Source organism: Geotrypetes seraphini, chromosome 14 (genome assembly GCF_902459505.1).
Source record: "Geotrypetes seraphini chromosome 14, aGeoSer1.1, whole genome shotgun sequence".
Taxonomy (NCBI): Eukaryota; Metazoa; Chordata; class Amphibia; order Gymnophiona; family Dermophiidae; genus Geotrypetes; species Geotrypetes seraphini.
In genome coordinates this window covers 33,394,949-33,408,627 of record NC_047097.1, presented here as the reverse complement: position 1 = coordinate 33,408,627, position 13,679 = coordinate 33,394,949, and the positions used below count along the sequence as shown (strand labels likewise).

At 42.5% G+C, this 13,679-nt stretch overlaps 1 protein-coding gene across 7 annotated transcripts in view; it reads left to right on the top strand.

Annotated features, from left to right (window-relative positions):
• The window catches only part of LOC117347945 (neurogenic locus notch homolog protein 1-like), a 284,187-nt gene that overhangs the window by 20,308 nt on the left and 250,200 nt on the right, over positions 1 to 13,679 (top strand). For all 7 annotated transcript variants that reach the window (XM_033919452.1, XM_033919449.1, XM_033919455.1 and 4 more), the window contains exon 5: positions 8,174 to 8,266. In XM_033919452.1, the coding sequence (XP_033775343.1) occupies positions 8,174 to 8,266 (93 nt within the window). The remainder of the gene's footprint in view (positions 1 to 8,173; positions 8,267 to 13,679) is intronic.

Below are 13,679 nucleotides of genomic sequence, written 5' to 3'. Positions count from 1 at the left end.
TTGAAAGGACAGCGTTTGACTGCCATTCATGAGGTGATTCACTTCATGCGGGCGGCCAAGTTGTTCAAGCCTCCTGTGCGGCCCTCTGTTCCATCTTCCTCTGATCACAGGCTGCAAATACAAATCCTTTTTGGACAGGACCTTCATGTTCCAAGCAGGCAGACAGCAGTCCTGGATGGATAACTATATAAATAGAGCCAGTCTGACCTACGGCGCATTCCGAAAATCAATCAAAACCATTCTGTTTGACAAATTCATCTCCTAAACAGAAAACTCTCCACTCTTAATGATATTTTCCCCCTCTCTCTACCTCGATGTCTTATGCAACCCTCACTTCTTGCTTCCTGTAATTCGCTGATTGTCCAGCCTTCTTCGAATGTGAACCGCCTAGAAGTCTTTCGACTATGGCGGTATAGAAGAATAAAGTTATTATTATTATCTTATGATCTGAATCTGGTTCTGTCAGTTCTGATGCGCATTGGGCGACTGCTCTTTGAAGGACCTTACTCTTAAAGTGGTCTTCTTGGTGGCTATTACTTCAGCTAGACGTGTTTCTGGGCTTTCTTGGAGTTTTCTAGGGAGCGGGATGTCTTGAGGCCTGTTCCTTCCTTTCTGCCAAAGGTAATTTCTCCTTTTCATGTCAATCAGGCAGTGGTACTCCTGGTGTTGGGTAGTCAGGCAGGATCTTCTGAGCAGAAGCAGTTGCGCAAGTTAGATGTTTGTCGGGTTCTTCGCTCTTATATGCAGAGGACCTAGGAGATCCAGAAATCAGATCATCTCTTTGTCCTGCTAGCGGGACCTCATCATGGGGCTGGCGCTTCTAAGGCTATTATTGCGCACTGGATCAAGGAGACTATTGCTTCCATTTATCTCAGGGGTAGGGGTAGGGAAATCCGGTCCTCGAGAGCCATATTCCAGTCTGGTTTTCAAGATTTCCCCAATGAATATGCATTGAAAGCAGTGCATGCAAATAGATCTCATGCATATTCATTGGGGAAATCCTGAAAACCCAACTGGAATACGACTCTCGAGGACCAGAGTTCCCTACCCCTGACTTATCTTTTGAAAAAGAAGCCTGTTCCAGAATTTCTCAAGGCTCATTCCAATAGGGATCAGGCAGTGTTGGGCTGAGTCTTCGCTAGTGCCTCCAGTGGACATTTGTAAAGTTTCAGTTTGGTCTTCCTTGCGTTCTTTTGTCAGACACTAATGGTTAGATGTTCAGGCGCATCGGGTCGCGGTGTTCTGTGAGCGTGTTCTGGTGTTGGCCCTTCGGGGATCCCACCTTAATGAGTACTGCTTTGGTACATCCCATCCGTAAAGGAACTATACCGGTCTACCAGGCAATACAGAAGGAGAAATTAGGTTCTTACCTGCTAATTTTCTTTCTGTTAGCCTGTAGACCGGTATAGTTCCCCACCCTATCTTTCTTTGTGCGGTGGTTGCGGGTTTTTGCTCACGTGCAGACTTTGAATTTTTCTGTGGGTTCTAGAATTTTTCTAGGGCCAGGGAGAATTAAGAACAGTGGCGATGGCTCAGCTAGCTTAGCTGGTGAGCTGTGGGGATGTTTTATTTTTCAGTTCTATACATATTCCAACAGTTGTTTAATGATGTTTGTTGTTTTTACACTCATGTTTGGAGTGTATTTTACTGTTTTAAATTAAGAATTTTCCTAGGTTCTGCTTGGCTATTCAGCGGACTGGATTAGTAGAGGGAAAGCTGTACTGATATAAAAGTTTGATCTCAGTCTCCACCTGCTGGTAGCAGTGAGGTATAATACCCATCTGTAAAGGAACTATACCTGTCTACAGGCTAACAGAAAGAAAATTAGCAGGTAAGAACCTAATTTCTCCTTTGTGAATTTTTGGATCCTTAGTACATCTAAGTACAGCAACCCTGGATGAGTTAGCCCCAGAGCAACCCAAAACCAGAATCCATAGAAAATCAGACAAATGGTTCGACAACAAACTACTCCTACTCAAAAGGCAATGCAGACATCTAGAAAAAAAATGGAGAAAAAGCAGCCAAGAATCCACAAAAACAGCATGAAGAATACTAAACCAAAAATACAAACAAAAACTGAAAGAAAAAAAACAGACATACTACACAAAGCAAATAGGAGAAGAACCCCAATACACAAAAAAGCTATTCCAATTACTAAAAGATCTCACAGACACCACACCCTATCTAACCAATAGCAACACCCCCCTCCTTCAGCCACCCTCTTAGCCACATTCTTCAAAAACAAGATCGCAAATATCAGAGCCATGTTCAGAGATCTCAAATTCCCCCACAGAGAAAGAATCAGTTGCAGCAGACAGAACCTGGTTCCACTTCTCACCCATACAATGGTCAGAATTTAACAAACTATATAATAAATACAGCCACGCAACCTGTGACCTTAACCATTGCCCTCCATACCTATTGAAAACCTCCAGTACACTATTTCACTCCCTGCTCCTACAATGGATACAAACTGTACTCACAGGTGGCATTTTCCCACAAGACCTCAGCGAAATCATCACTGCAATACTAAAAGACCCCAAAGGAGCAACGGACCAACCATCCAATTACAGACCCATAGCCTCAATTCCACTATACGTCAAGCTAATGGAAGGTCTCGTAGCTAAAGCCCTAACCTTTTACCTAGAAAACCACAACATACTCCACCCCACACAGTCTGGTTTCAGAACCAACTACAGCACTGAGACCCTACTAGGAACACTCTTGGACACAGCTAGAAAACACCTCAGAACAGGCAAGAAAATACTGATCATACAACTAGACCTCTCCGCAGCCTTTGACCTGGTAGACCATGACATTCTCCTACAAACAACAGACTACATAGGAATCTCAGGCAAGGTACTATCATGATTTAAAGGCTTTCTACAATCCAGAACTTACAGGGTTAAAACAAACAAAGAAAAATCAGAACCATGGTCCAACCCCTGCGGAGTCCCCCAAGGATCACCTCTGTCTCCCACACTCTTCAACCTATGCATTGCTTCCCTCAGCTCTGCCTAGACATACATGGCCTAACCTCCTACAGCTATGCAGATGACATCACCATTCTCCTCCCCTTCGACCATCCAGCGCCCACCATGATAGGCATAATTCACAGAACAATTGAAATAGTAGCAACATGGATGACAGAACACAAACTAAAACTTAACTCTGACAAAACACTTCATCCTCCTAGAAAACAGCAAAATCCCAACCTTAACAAACCTAATAATAAACTCAATCTCATACCCCATTCAACCCATGCTAAAACTTCTTGGAGTACTGATTGACAGAAGCTATACCATGCAACCACAACACTGCACAACAATTTTTTGGTTAAGTCTTGATTCCTGAAAAGTTTTTGGTGATTATGACAGGTACCAACTTGGTATGCTCAAATATGGTTTTGGTTTTACTGCATCACGTAAGAACTATGAGAAATAGACATTTTTATGTTTACTGACAATAAAATATATAGTCAAGTTTACGTTTCGCACAAGCGACTAAATGAAACAGAATTAAAAGTGTTTTGCTCCCGAGTTTCTTTTATATTCAGTGTCTGGTGCATCACGTTGTAGCATCCAACAATAGTCGGCAAGCATTGACGGATTCCAATTGCCCTGGTATCGTTTCTCCATCGTAGCTATGTCTTGATGAAACCTTTCACCGTGCTCGTCACTCACAGCACCGAGATTTGCGGGGAAGAAGTCCAAGTGTGAATGGAGGAAATGAATCTTGAGTGACATATTGCACTTCATTCTCTTGTATGCTTTGAGAAGTTTGTCTACCAGCTGAATGTAGTTTGGGGCTCTGTAATTGCCCAGAAAATTGTCAACAACGTCTTTCAAGGCTTTCCAGCCAATTTTTTCCGGCCCAACTAACAGATCTTCAAATCGCTTGTCACTCATAACATGTCTGATCTGGGGGCCAACAAAAATACCCTCTTTGATCTTGGCATCAGTTATTCTTGGGAACATCTGTCTTAAATAACGAAAACCTTCCCCTTCCTTGTTCATTGCTTTCACAAAATTCTTCATGAGTCCCAGTTTAATGTGAAGAGGAGGCAAAAATATCTTTGTCGGGTCAACAAGCGATTCATGTGCTACATTTTTCTGTCCTGGAACTAACTTTTTACGGAGTGGCCAGTTCTTTCTAGAATAGTGCGACTCTCTGTCTCGGCTGTCCCATTCGCAGATGAAACAGCAGTACTTTGTATAGCCAAGCTGCAGTCCTAGTAACAGAGCAACGACTTTGAGGTCTCCACAGATATTCCAGTTATACCTGGTATACTGGACATACTTTAGTAACATTTCCATATTCTCATATGTTTCTTTCATATGTGCTGCATAGCCAACAGGTACTGAAGGATAAACGTTGCCATTGTGCAACAGAACAGCTTTCAGGCTTAACATTGACGAATCAATGAAAAGACGCCACTCTTCCGGGTTGTGATCACAACCAAAGACCGAGAACAATCCTTCAATGTCACAACAGAAACAGAGACTGTCGACTTGTGCAAAAAATTTGGTTATATCATGATGCCGGTCTCGAAACACAGAAATTTTCGTACCTGGTGATAGCAAACACCATTCCTGCAGTCTCGAACCTAGCAGCTCAGCTTTTGCTTTTGACAGACCCAAATCTCTGACCAAATCGTTCAATTCGGACTGTGTTATCAGATGTGGATCGCCTGATGAGGATGGTTCAAAATCCGGGTCAATGTCACTGTTAGAACCCTGCACTGCAGTTTCTTCATCTGGTTCGTCTAAGGTCCAATCCTCTGGTGGTTTCGGAACTGGAAGACTGTCATCATGTGGCATGGGTCTCATTGCTGAAGGCAGATTAGGATATTCAATTGACTTCTTGTTTTTGGCAGAGAAACCAGACACATTAGTCAAACAGAAATAACAGTCCGTCACATGGTCTTTCTGTTCTCGCCATATCATCGGAACAGCAAATGGCATCGTCTTTCGAGTACCTCTGAGCCAGGCTCTCAGACTAACAGCACATGTCGCACAGCAAATGTGAGGCGCCCATTGCTTGTCTTGATCACCTATTTTGCAGCCAAAATACAGATGATAGGCTTTCTTTACAAGGGCAGTCATCGAACGTCTCTGAGGCGTAAGTGTATATTCCCCACAGATATAGCAGAATGTGTCGCGGCTGTTACGACACCGACGAGACATATTGCCCGACACCAAAACGTCTATAGCATCAAGCTTACTTACTGTTATATTGCTACAGCTACTATACTACTATACTTTACTATACTGATACTATATACACACACGGACTATCTATATTAACCAAATGAGCAGGATCGGTGTATGGAAGCCACCATTATAGCATGGTGAGACAGCGCAAGCTCGTTCAGACCTGCCCAGACATGCCCAGGATGTCATCTTCCATAAAACAGCTTCCAACCTGGCTAGATTTTATGCATGGACATACCCAGGCGGCACAAACCGTTGTTGATAAGACACTTATGGGAGAAAAAATTGTTTGCATCCAAATATAAGAAAAAATCACGACAAAATTGAAGATTTCTCTGAAATGGTACGTGATGGGTAATTTTTGATGTAATATTCATGATCAGCACCCAAAATTCTATAAGAAACACCCAGCAGTGTTCAGGAAGCAAAAACTTTGTTGTGCAGTGAAATCAACAAAATAATAAAAACATCATTCACAACTATGAGAAACCTAAGACAAATTCGAAAATTCTTCGACAGGAAACAATTTCAATTACTGGTACAATCTCTAATCCTTGGCCTAATAGACTACAGCAGGGGTGCCCACACTTTTTGGGCTTGCGAGCTACTTTTAAAATGACCAAGTCAAAATGATCTACCAACAATAAAATAAAAAAAAAACACAAAGCACACTGTACGCATAGAAAATGTTAATCATCATTCCTATTCCAGGGTTTTTCAAAGAGGTCAAAGCAGTTGACTCTATGCACTGTCACCTCACTAACAACCATACAAAAATAGACAAATACCCACCCCCTCCCTTTTTACTAAACCACAATAGCAGTTTTTAGCGCAGGGAGCTGCGCTGAATGCCCAGCGTTGCTCTTGACGCTCATAGGCTCCCTGCGCTAAAAACCTCTATTGCAGTTTAGTAAAAGGGGACCATAGTGTAAAATATAGACAGCAGATATAAATTCAGATACATTTTGATCACTAAATTTAAAATAAAATCATTTTTCCTACCTTGTCTGGTGATTTCATGAGTCTCTGGTTGCACTTTCTTCTTCTGACTGTGCATCCAATCTTTCTTCCCTTCTTTTAGCCTGTATGCTTCCTTTCCTCCTGACCTCATTCCCCTCCCCAATGTTTTCTTCCTCTCTCCCTGCCCTCTCTTTCTTTCTCTCTTCATGCCCCCTTTCTTTTTTTCTGTTTCTCTTCTTTCCTTCTGTCTCCCTGCCCTCCCCCAAGCCACTGCCACTGCCGCTGCCATCGGATAACAGGCCCCCAAAGCCGCCCACTGCCATCTCTCTGCTTCGGGCCCACCAGCATTCCTCTCCCCGACGTCAATTCTGCCGTCGGAGAGGAAGTTCCGCTGGCCAGAACTTCCTCTCCGACGGCAGAATTGACGTCAGGGAGAGGAAGGCTGATCGACCCAAGATCGACCTATTGGGAGAAATGCTGCCGGGTCCTGCCTTTGAGGAAACAGAAAGTAGGCAGGACCTGGCAGCAAGAAGAGCAAATCGCAAGCTTCACTGACCTGTCTCCCGCTTTAGCCCGTGAACGGGGCTCTAACATGTGTGTGCCGGCTTCCCTTCTTTCCCCCCCCCCCCCCCCGACATAACTTCCGGTTTCAGAGAGAAGAGAAGGGAAGCCGGTACAAGCACTCGTTAGCCCCCAGAGCATAAGTTCTCCAAGCCGTTTTTTTTTTTTTTTAAATGTTGAGCAGCGGCGGCAGCAGCAGAATTCAGGAGCGGGCCAGTCAGGAGGGGAAAAAAGAGAAGGGAAGAAGGGAACCCGCTCTGCGATCGACTGGGGTCGCCTGAGCGAGCGACCTGTTGATCGCGATCGACGTATTGGGCACACCTGGACTACAGCAATATACTATACCTCCCCTGCCCAGCGACCATGATTAAACAACTACAAACAATACAAAACACAGCCCTAAGGCTCATCTATTCGCTGAAAAAATACGACCACATCACAGAGGCATACCATGACTCACACTAGCTCCCAATACAAGCAAGAGTACACTTCAAATTCTATTGCCTTCTATTTAAAGCTATAAACGGAAACAGCCCAACCTACTGGAATAACCGACTAACTCAATCCACCTCAACCAGACACAGGAGAACCCATACACTATTCACACACCCGCCAACCAAAAATGTCAAACAAAGAAAACTATATGGCAACCTACTGGCCACCAGAGCAGCAAAACTAGACAGACAACTCACCAACCTGCTGTCTTCGACCACAGATTACAAAACCTTCAAAAAAGAAACAAAAATCCTACTCTTCAAAAAATACATAAAACCTATTTAACACAACCAGTTCCGTCCCAAGCTTCATCTACAATACTATCTACTCCTTAGTAAATCTAAAATGTTCAAATTACCCCTTTGTATCTCCTAATTTCACGACTATCCTTATGTAATCCGTCTTACATATTTTGTAATACCATGACAATTCTTATGTAATCCGTTTTGAACCGCAAGGTAATGGCAGAATAGAAATCACTAATGTAATGTAATGCAAATTACTAACAATAGCTCTGCAAGTTCATTTTTCAATTCTATCAGCACTTTGGGATATATACCATCTATTAAAACCTGGTGTAAATGTTGGTGCCCAATTTATGGCAGTTGGGTGCACAACTCACAGCATTCTATAACACTGACCCTAACTTCTAGGACTGCCCTTTGGAATTGCATACTGTAAAATGGAGGCATGGATGTTACAGTCTTGCACTTGGGGCAGATGCATGTGAAACTCCAAATCCATGCCAATTAATGTCAGTTATGATCATTCACACCTCATTAAACCTCGTTAACTGATTGATTTGCAGATGCATCTACCCTTGGCCTTCAAAACTTTGGGTGACCTATATAGAATTCAGGGGAAGATGACAAAGTTTGAGGCACTTGGGTGCCATCTTTGATCCAGAAAGTCTTAACCTCTTTCTTTCTTTTTTTTATCCATAGCAATCTGCAACCAAAGCTGTAACAATGGCTGGTGCAGTGAGCCGGGAGTCTGCACCTGCTATTGGGGATACACGGGAGAAAACTGTCTGAATGGTAAGTGAACGACATGGGATGAATTAACCAATATACGGTAGACAAAGCTGAGAAATGAACAGTTAACAGGAAATACAGAGATGCAGGGAAGGAAAAAAATGACTCTTGCTATTATTAAAGTATAATGAAACGAGGTCACATTACCTAAGGTTACTACTGCTTCTAGTGCAATAGACACTTTATTCCTCAACCCTTTGGGTAATCAACCCCTTCTTGCAAAAATTCTTATAAAGATCCTCATTAGCATTCTTTTGCTCTGCCTCTCATTCCTCTGGGCTGTCCTCCTATTCCTCAGTTGTCTCTCTACAAGTGAGATGGTAATAGCCTGTCTTTTCTGCTCATGTTTATTTTTCAATTAAATTCAGGGATTTTTTTTTTTTTTGCTAACCATTTGTGAGGCTTTTTGGTGTTGTAGAGGATCCCAGTCTTGGAATATCTGTGGCTCTGAGGTCAAAGATCTGCTTCCAAGGGGCAGACTGATTTGCAGTGCACCCACTTGGACAGCCTGCAATAAAAGTTCAGGGGCTCAGGGACCGATCCCTTGGTAGCAAGGCTTGCCCCAGATTCATTCGCAGTGGGCTTGAGCACAGGCTTAGTGGCTCTGTGGTAGTTTTTCCAGGATTGGGAACGACTACTTCCCCCCCACACCTGTTTGTGGGTGCAAGGTCCAGTAGGGGTTGAGGTCTCCAGCTGGTTTGTTGGGCCAGAGAGGCAGTCCAAAGATGTAAGCAGTCTGGATTCCAGGCTTGTTGAGGCAGAGGTTCTCCCTGTAAGCTGTTTGCAACTCCCAGCACTCAGCATGGTATGGTGAGTAACAGATTGACTGCCTGAAAAACAAAATCTAGGGGGGAGGGTTAAAATCATTTTAGGGGGGGCGGGGGAAAGGCTAGGGATAGTGTCAGGTTCCCCCACCTCTAAAATCCCAAAATCGCTAGTTTTTGGACTTCAGTGTAGCTTCCAAAAATCGCTGCCATGGCAACCTTCTTGGATTTCTTACTTTGAAAATAAAAGCCTCTATTTGCCTCAAAACACATTGATTTTGCTTAAAAATAGGTGTGATGGACTCCTTGGATTCATACCAGGTTTGCAATGTATGGCCAACTGAGGATCGTCCGTGTGTGAAGGGGAGTTGGGAGCTGCTAACTTAGCCTCTTCTAGAAAGTTGCAGCTGCCCTGAGGCTGGTATAAGTCTGTGCATATATGTGCTGCTAGAAATCTATGAAGGCATGCAGAAGAGCCAAACACGCATACATATATATCTCATGAAGGCAGGCACTAGGATTTCAGAGTGGTTCATTTGTTTGTATATAAGTAGGCACAATTTTGTTAATTGTGTACATGAGCATGGTAAATAGCACTAAACTACTCCCAAAGGAGGGAATTCTATAAATGGCACTCAAACTTCGATTCCATAAAAAAGCAGCACTGAGGTGCTCAACTCTTTTTTAGTTTCATGCTTAGCCTAACTGTAGCCACTATGATTTACACCTGATGAAACCTGTCACACAACTTACTACAGTCACAAAATTAGTGTTCAATAGTTGATCCACACATAACCAGCACTAACTAATGATCCTGACACCTTGTTGCATAGTTTTATATAGAGCTATGTGATACCCACTCATTAACTAGCAACCTCCCAGGCTCTCACACACAGTGGAAGGAGCTAAACCAGTTTTTGCGTTCGTATCCTAGCATCCCAATGTGAAAAATCCAATCACGGGCTGCTCTTCTGACTGCCAGCTAACGACGGCATTAGCATGTGGAATGTGGCAAAAATGGCATTATCTGAGTTTCCAGCAATATCTCTATTTTCATACAAACGTACAAGAAATATTGGTGAGATGGTGAAAAATGATGATCACACTTCCACGACCAACACTAGGGGCATCCACAGCACATATGGAAGGTGTCAGTGGTGTATGTTAACTATGACGGGTGATTGCTGGAGACACTCGAACACAGGGAGGACATACTATACACATGCCACAACTACCTGTGATACTACATATGTGATTTATCTCATACAATGCCCTTGTGACAAAATATATGTTGGGCGAACTATCCAGTCTGTAAAAGTCTGCCTTAATGAACACAAATCAAGGGTATGGACTGACCGAGACATGGCTCCACTGGTTAAACACTGGCAATTGATGGGCCATAACTGGTCTGACATCAGATGGAGAATTATTGATTCAGTAACTATTGGGTGGGAGGGAGGTAATTTTAAAAAAGCATTAGCAATAAAAGAACATAAATGGATATTCAGACTCAAATCGCTGGAGCCAGAAAGGCTCAATGAAGAAGTTGAATGGCTCTCTATAATTTGAGCCACTTTGTAGAAGTGTGGAAAGCTCCGTTATTAGCTGGCAGTCAGAAGAGCAGCCCGTGATTGGATTTTTCACATTGGGATGCTAGGATACGAATGCAAAAACTGGTTTAGCTCCTCTCGCTGTGTGTGCTGGGAGGTCAGTGAAAGCTCTGTGGATGACGCAGGCATGTCAAATGTAAGAACGTGAGGAGACCAGCTGAGATAAAAGTTTGTTAATTCCAAACCGCGGCCATGTTTACAACGGATTGCAGCTCCCTCAATTGGTAGGCAATGCATTTTTACAACATGAATTTTTATAATGTAGGTTGCAGTTTTTACAAAATGGGGTCTGTTTCCAATGTAATCTTGGTAATTGCTTTAATGTATGTTTTGGATAAGAAGAATGCCCTTGATGAGATGTATCAACAGTTGTTTTTTTTTATTACCTCTGGGATCAACTGATGTGTATTATTATATTTTGAAGTGTGTGGACAGTAAGAGATATTGAATGAATGAAATTTGACTTATGTTTCTCCGGTTCCCCTCGACCCTGAAGAAGATTTCTCTTTGAAACATGCATGTCGAGAGAGGTGGCATTGATGAAATCTGAGAATCTACTTTAAAGCAAAGTGGCTATATTGTATAAGAACAATATAAGTCTAAAAGTTAAAACATTAAAAGAAAAAGAAATGAATTGAAATGAAATGAAAATAATGATGAAATAGTGAAGCCAAGAGCTGTTTTAAAATGAGGTTAATAAGATTGAACTGACAAAGACTTTAGTAGCTAGAAGGATGAAGGTCCATACAAAAATAAAAAAAAAGAATAAAAGAATCTCTTACTTATGTGTGGCCGCTAGTTAATGAGCGGGTATCACATAGCTCTATATAAAACTATGCAATAAGGTTTCAGGATCATTAGTTAGTGCTGGTTATGTGTGGGCACACAACTTAGACATATTTTATAATTCGGAACATCCCTAACACACCCATGAGCATACCCCCTTTTCGGTTATATGCTATGGGTGTTAGGCTATGCCTTATAGAATAATGTGCAGCTAGATGCATGTTCAAATTTTAATGAGTGCCAATTTACATCAATAATTGGTTGTTACCCCCAATTATTGATAGTAAAGGGCTTCTTACTCAAGTTGAGCATGCATCCACATTTTGGCCACTTGTATTTCTACCCAGCACCATATTTAGAAAGTAAGAGTCACCTAAGCATGACAGATATCTACAGTAATATATGATGCTTCTTGACACAAATAATAGCCTTTGAGAGATGCCACATGTTGGCATGTTTAAATGGTTGGTGTTATAGATGAAGTAATTGTGGAGAAATACCTTAGGATCATCCCAGAGAATATCCAACTAACCAGATAGTTCCAATTTTGTATTATAAGAACTTATAGGCACTGGTGTTGAATATCCAAGTCACTGGTGAACCTTGACGACATGTGAATGCTGGTACATATTCAGTGCCTGCACCTGCATACCCAAATGGGCAAGGACAGTACTGCTTTCTATGTGGCCCTTCATGCTTAGTTAGAAATTTGGGTTCAGGCACTGAAACTAATGGGTCTATATATCTTTCATCTCTGCCCTGACTCCACCCATCGACTGCTCTGGCACTGTCTGGATTGTGCTATGACTGAGCTGATATTCAAAAGCAATATGTGGTTAAATACCACTGAATCTTATCAGCTGATGGCCTACTCAGCATGGTTTAAGCCAACAGGAGCCTGAATATCTACCCCTTAATAACCTTGGGTAAATATGGCAACTACATGGTCCGCTTCGTGGACACCATCCTGTGGTGTTCCACAGGGCTCTCCCCTATCCCCTATTCTCTTCAACATGTATATGACCTCCCTGAAGCTCCTTAAACTATCCCCCCTTGAAACAATTTACACATATGCAGACGATATCCTCATCCTCCTCGAAACAGATCCAAACTTTACAAACCTCCAAGAGAACATCACATCATGCATAATGAGACTTCACGCCTGGTCCCTCTCAGTACAGATGAAATTAAATGAATCAAAAACAAAATTACTCTGGCTCGGCCCAAAATTAGCCCACCTGCCCACCCTCTTCACCCTACCCACAGGCCCTGCTCTACACCTTGAGTTCTCAAGCAAGGTCCTCGGCATCACTATTGACTCCTCCCTTTCCCTCAACGATCACCTGAATTCCTTGGCAAAATCTTGTTTTTTCAGCCTCCACATGCTGAGGAAAGTTAGATCCTATTTTCACCAAAAGCATTTCACCGTCCTTGTACAATCCATCATCCTATCCAAACTCAATTATTGTAATGCCATCTACTTAGTCCTAATGAAAAAAAGTCTTCGCAGACTCCAGCTTATCCAGAACACTGCGGCCAAGCTGATTTTTGCTAAACACAAATATGACCACATCTCCCTTCTACTTACCAATCTTCACTGGCTCCCAGTACTTTCCAGAATTCATTTCAAATGCTCCTGCCTGGCTTACAAGATCATTCATGGCATCCTTCCGCCCCTAATCCCTCTATCCTTCCTGCCCCGACACCAACTACCACCAGATCAACCCACAGACATAAACTATCCTTCCCCTCTCTACACGGCATCCTCCACGCAGGTAAACTGGGTAGATCCCTCCTCTCCAAAATCACAGGCCTCTGGAACGATCTCACTGTCCCGCTGCGGAACCTGGGCTCCCTCCAACTATTCCGGAAACAACTGAAAACCTGGCTTTTCTCTAACATATAACATCTCTTCTCCTGATTACATCCCCTCTTTTTATGCTCTGTAAACTCTCTCTCTTCTCTCTTCCCATATTTTTAAACTTTGTAAACCGTGTCGAGCTCCACTTCCGTGGAGAAGATGCGGTATATAAACCTAAGGCTTAGTTTAGTTTAGTTTAGTTTAGTTTATTACTTAGAGTGTGTTCCGTTAAAGATTTATGGCCACAAAGCTAAATTATTCCTTAATATGCAAACGTAGAATTATTTTTTGTCCATTGAGAATACCACAACAGATCACAAGGTGTTGGCCATTAACAATGATGATGAACCTCGGGGAATCTGTCATTGAGTAACAATGTTGACTTTATTGAATGA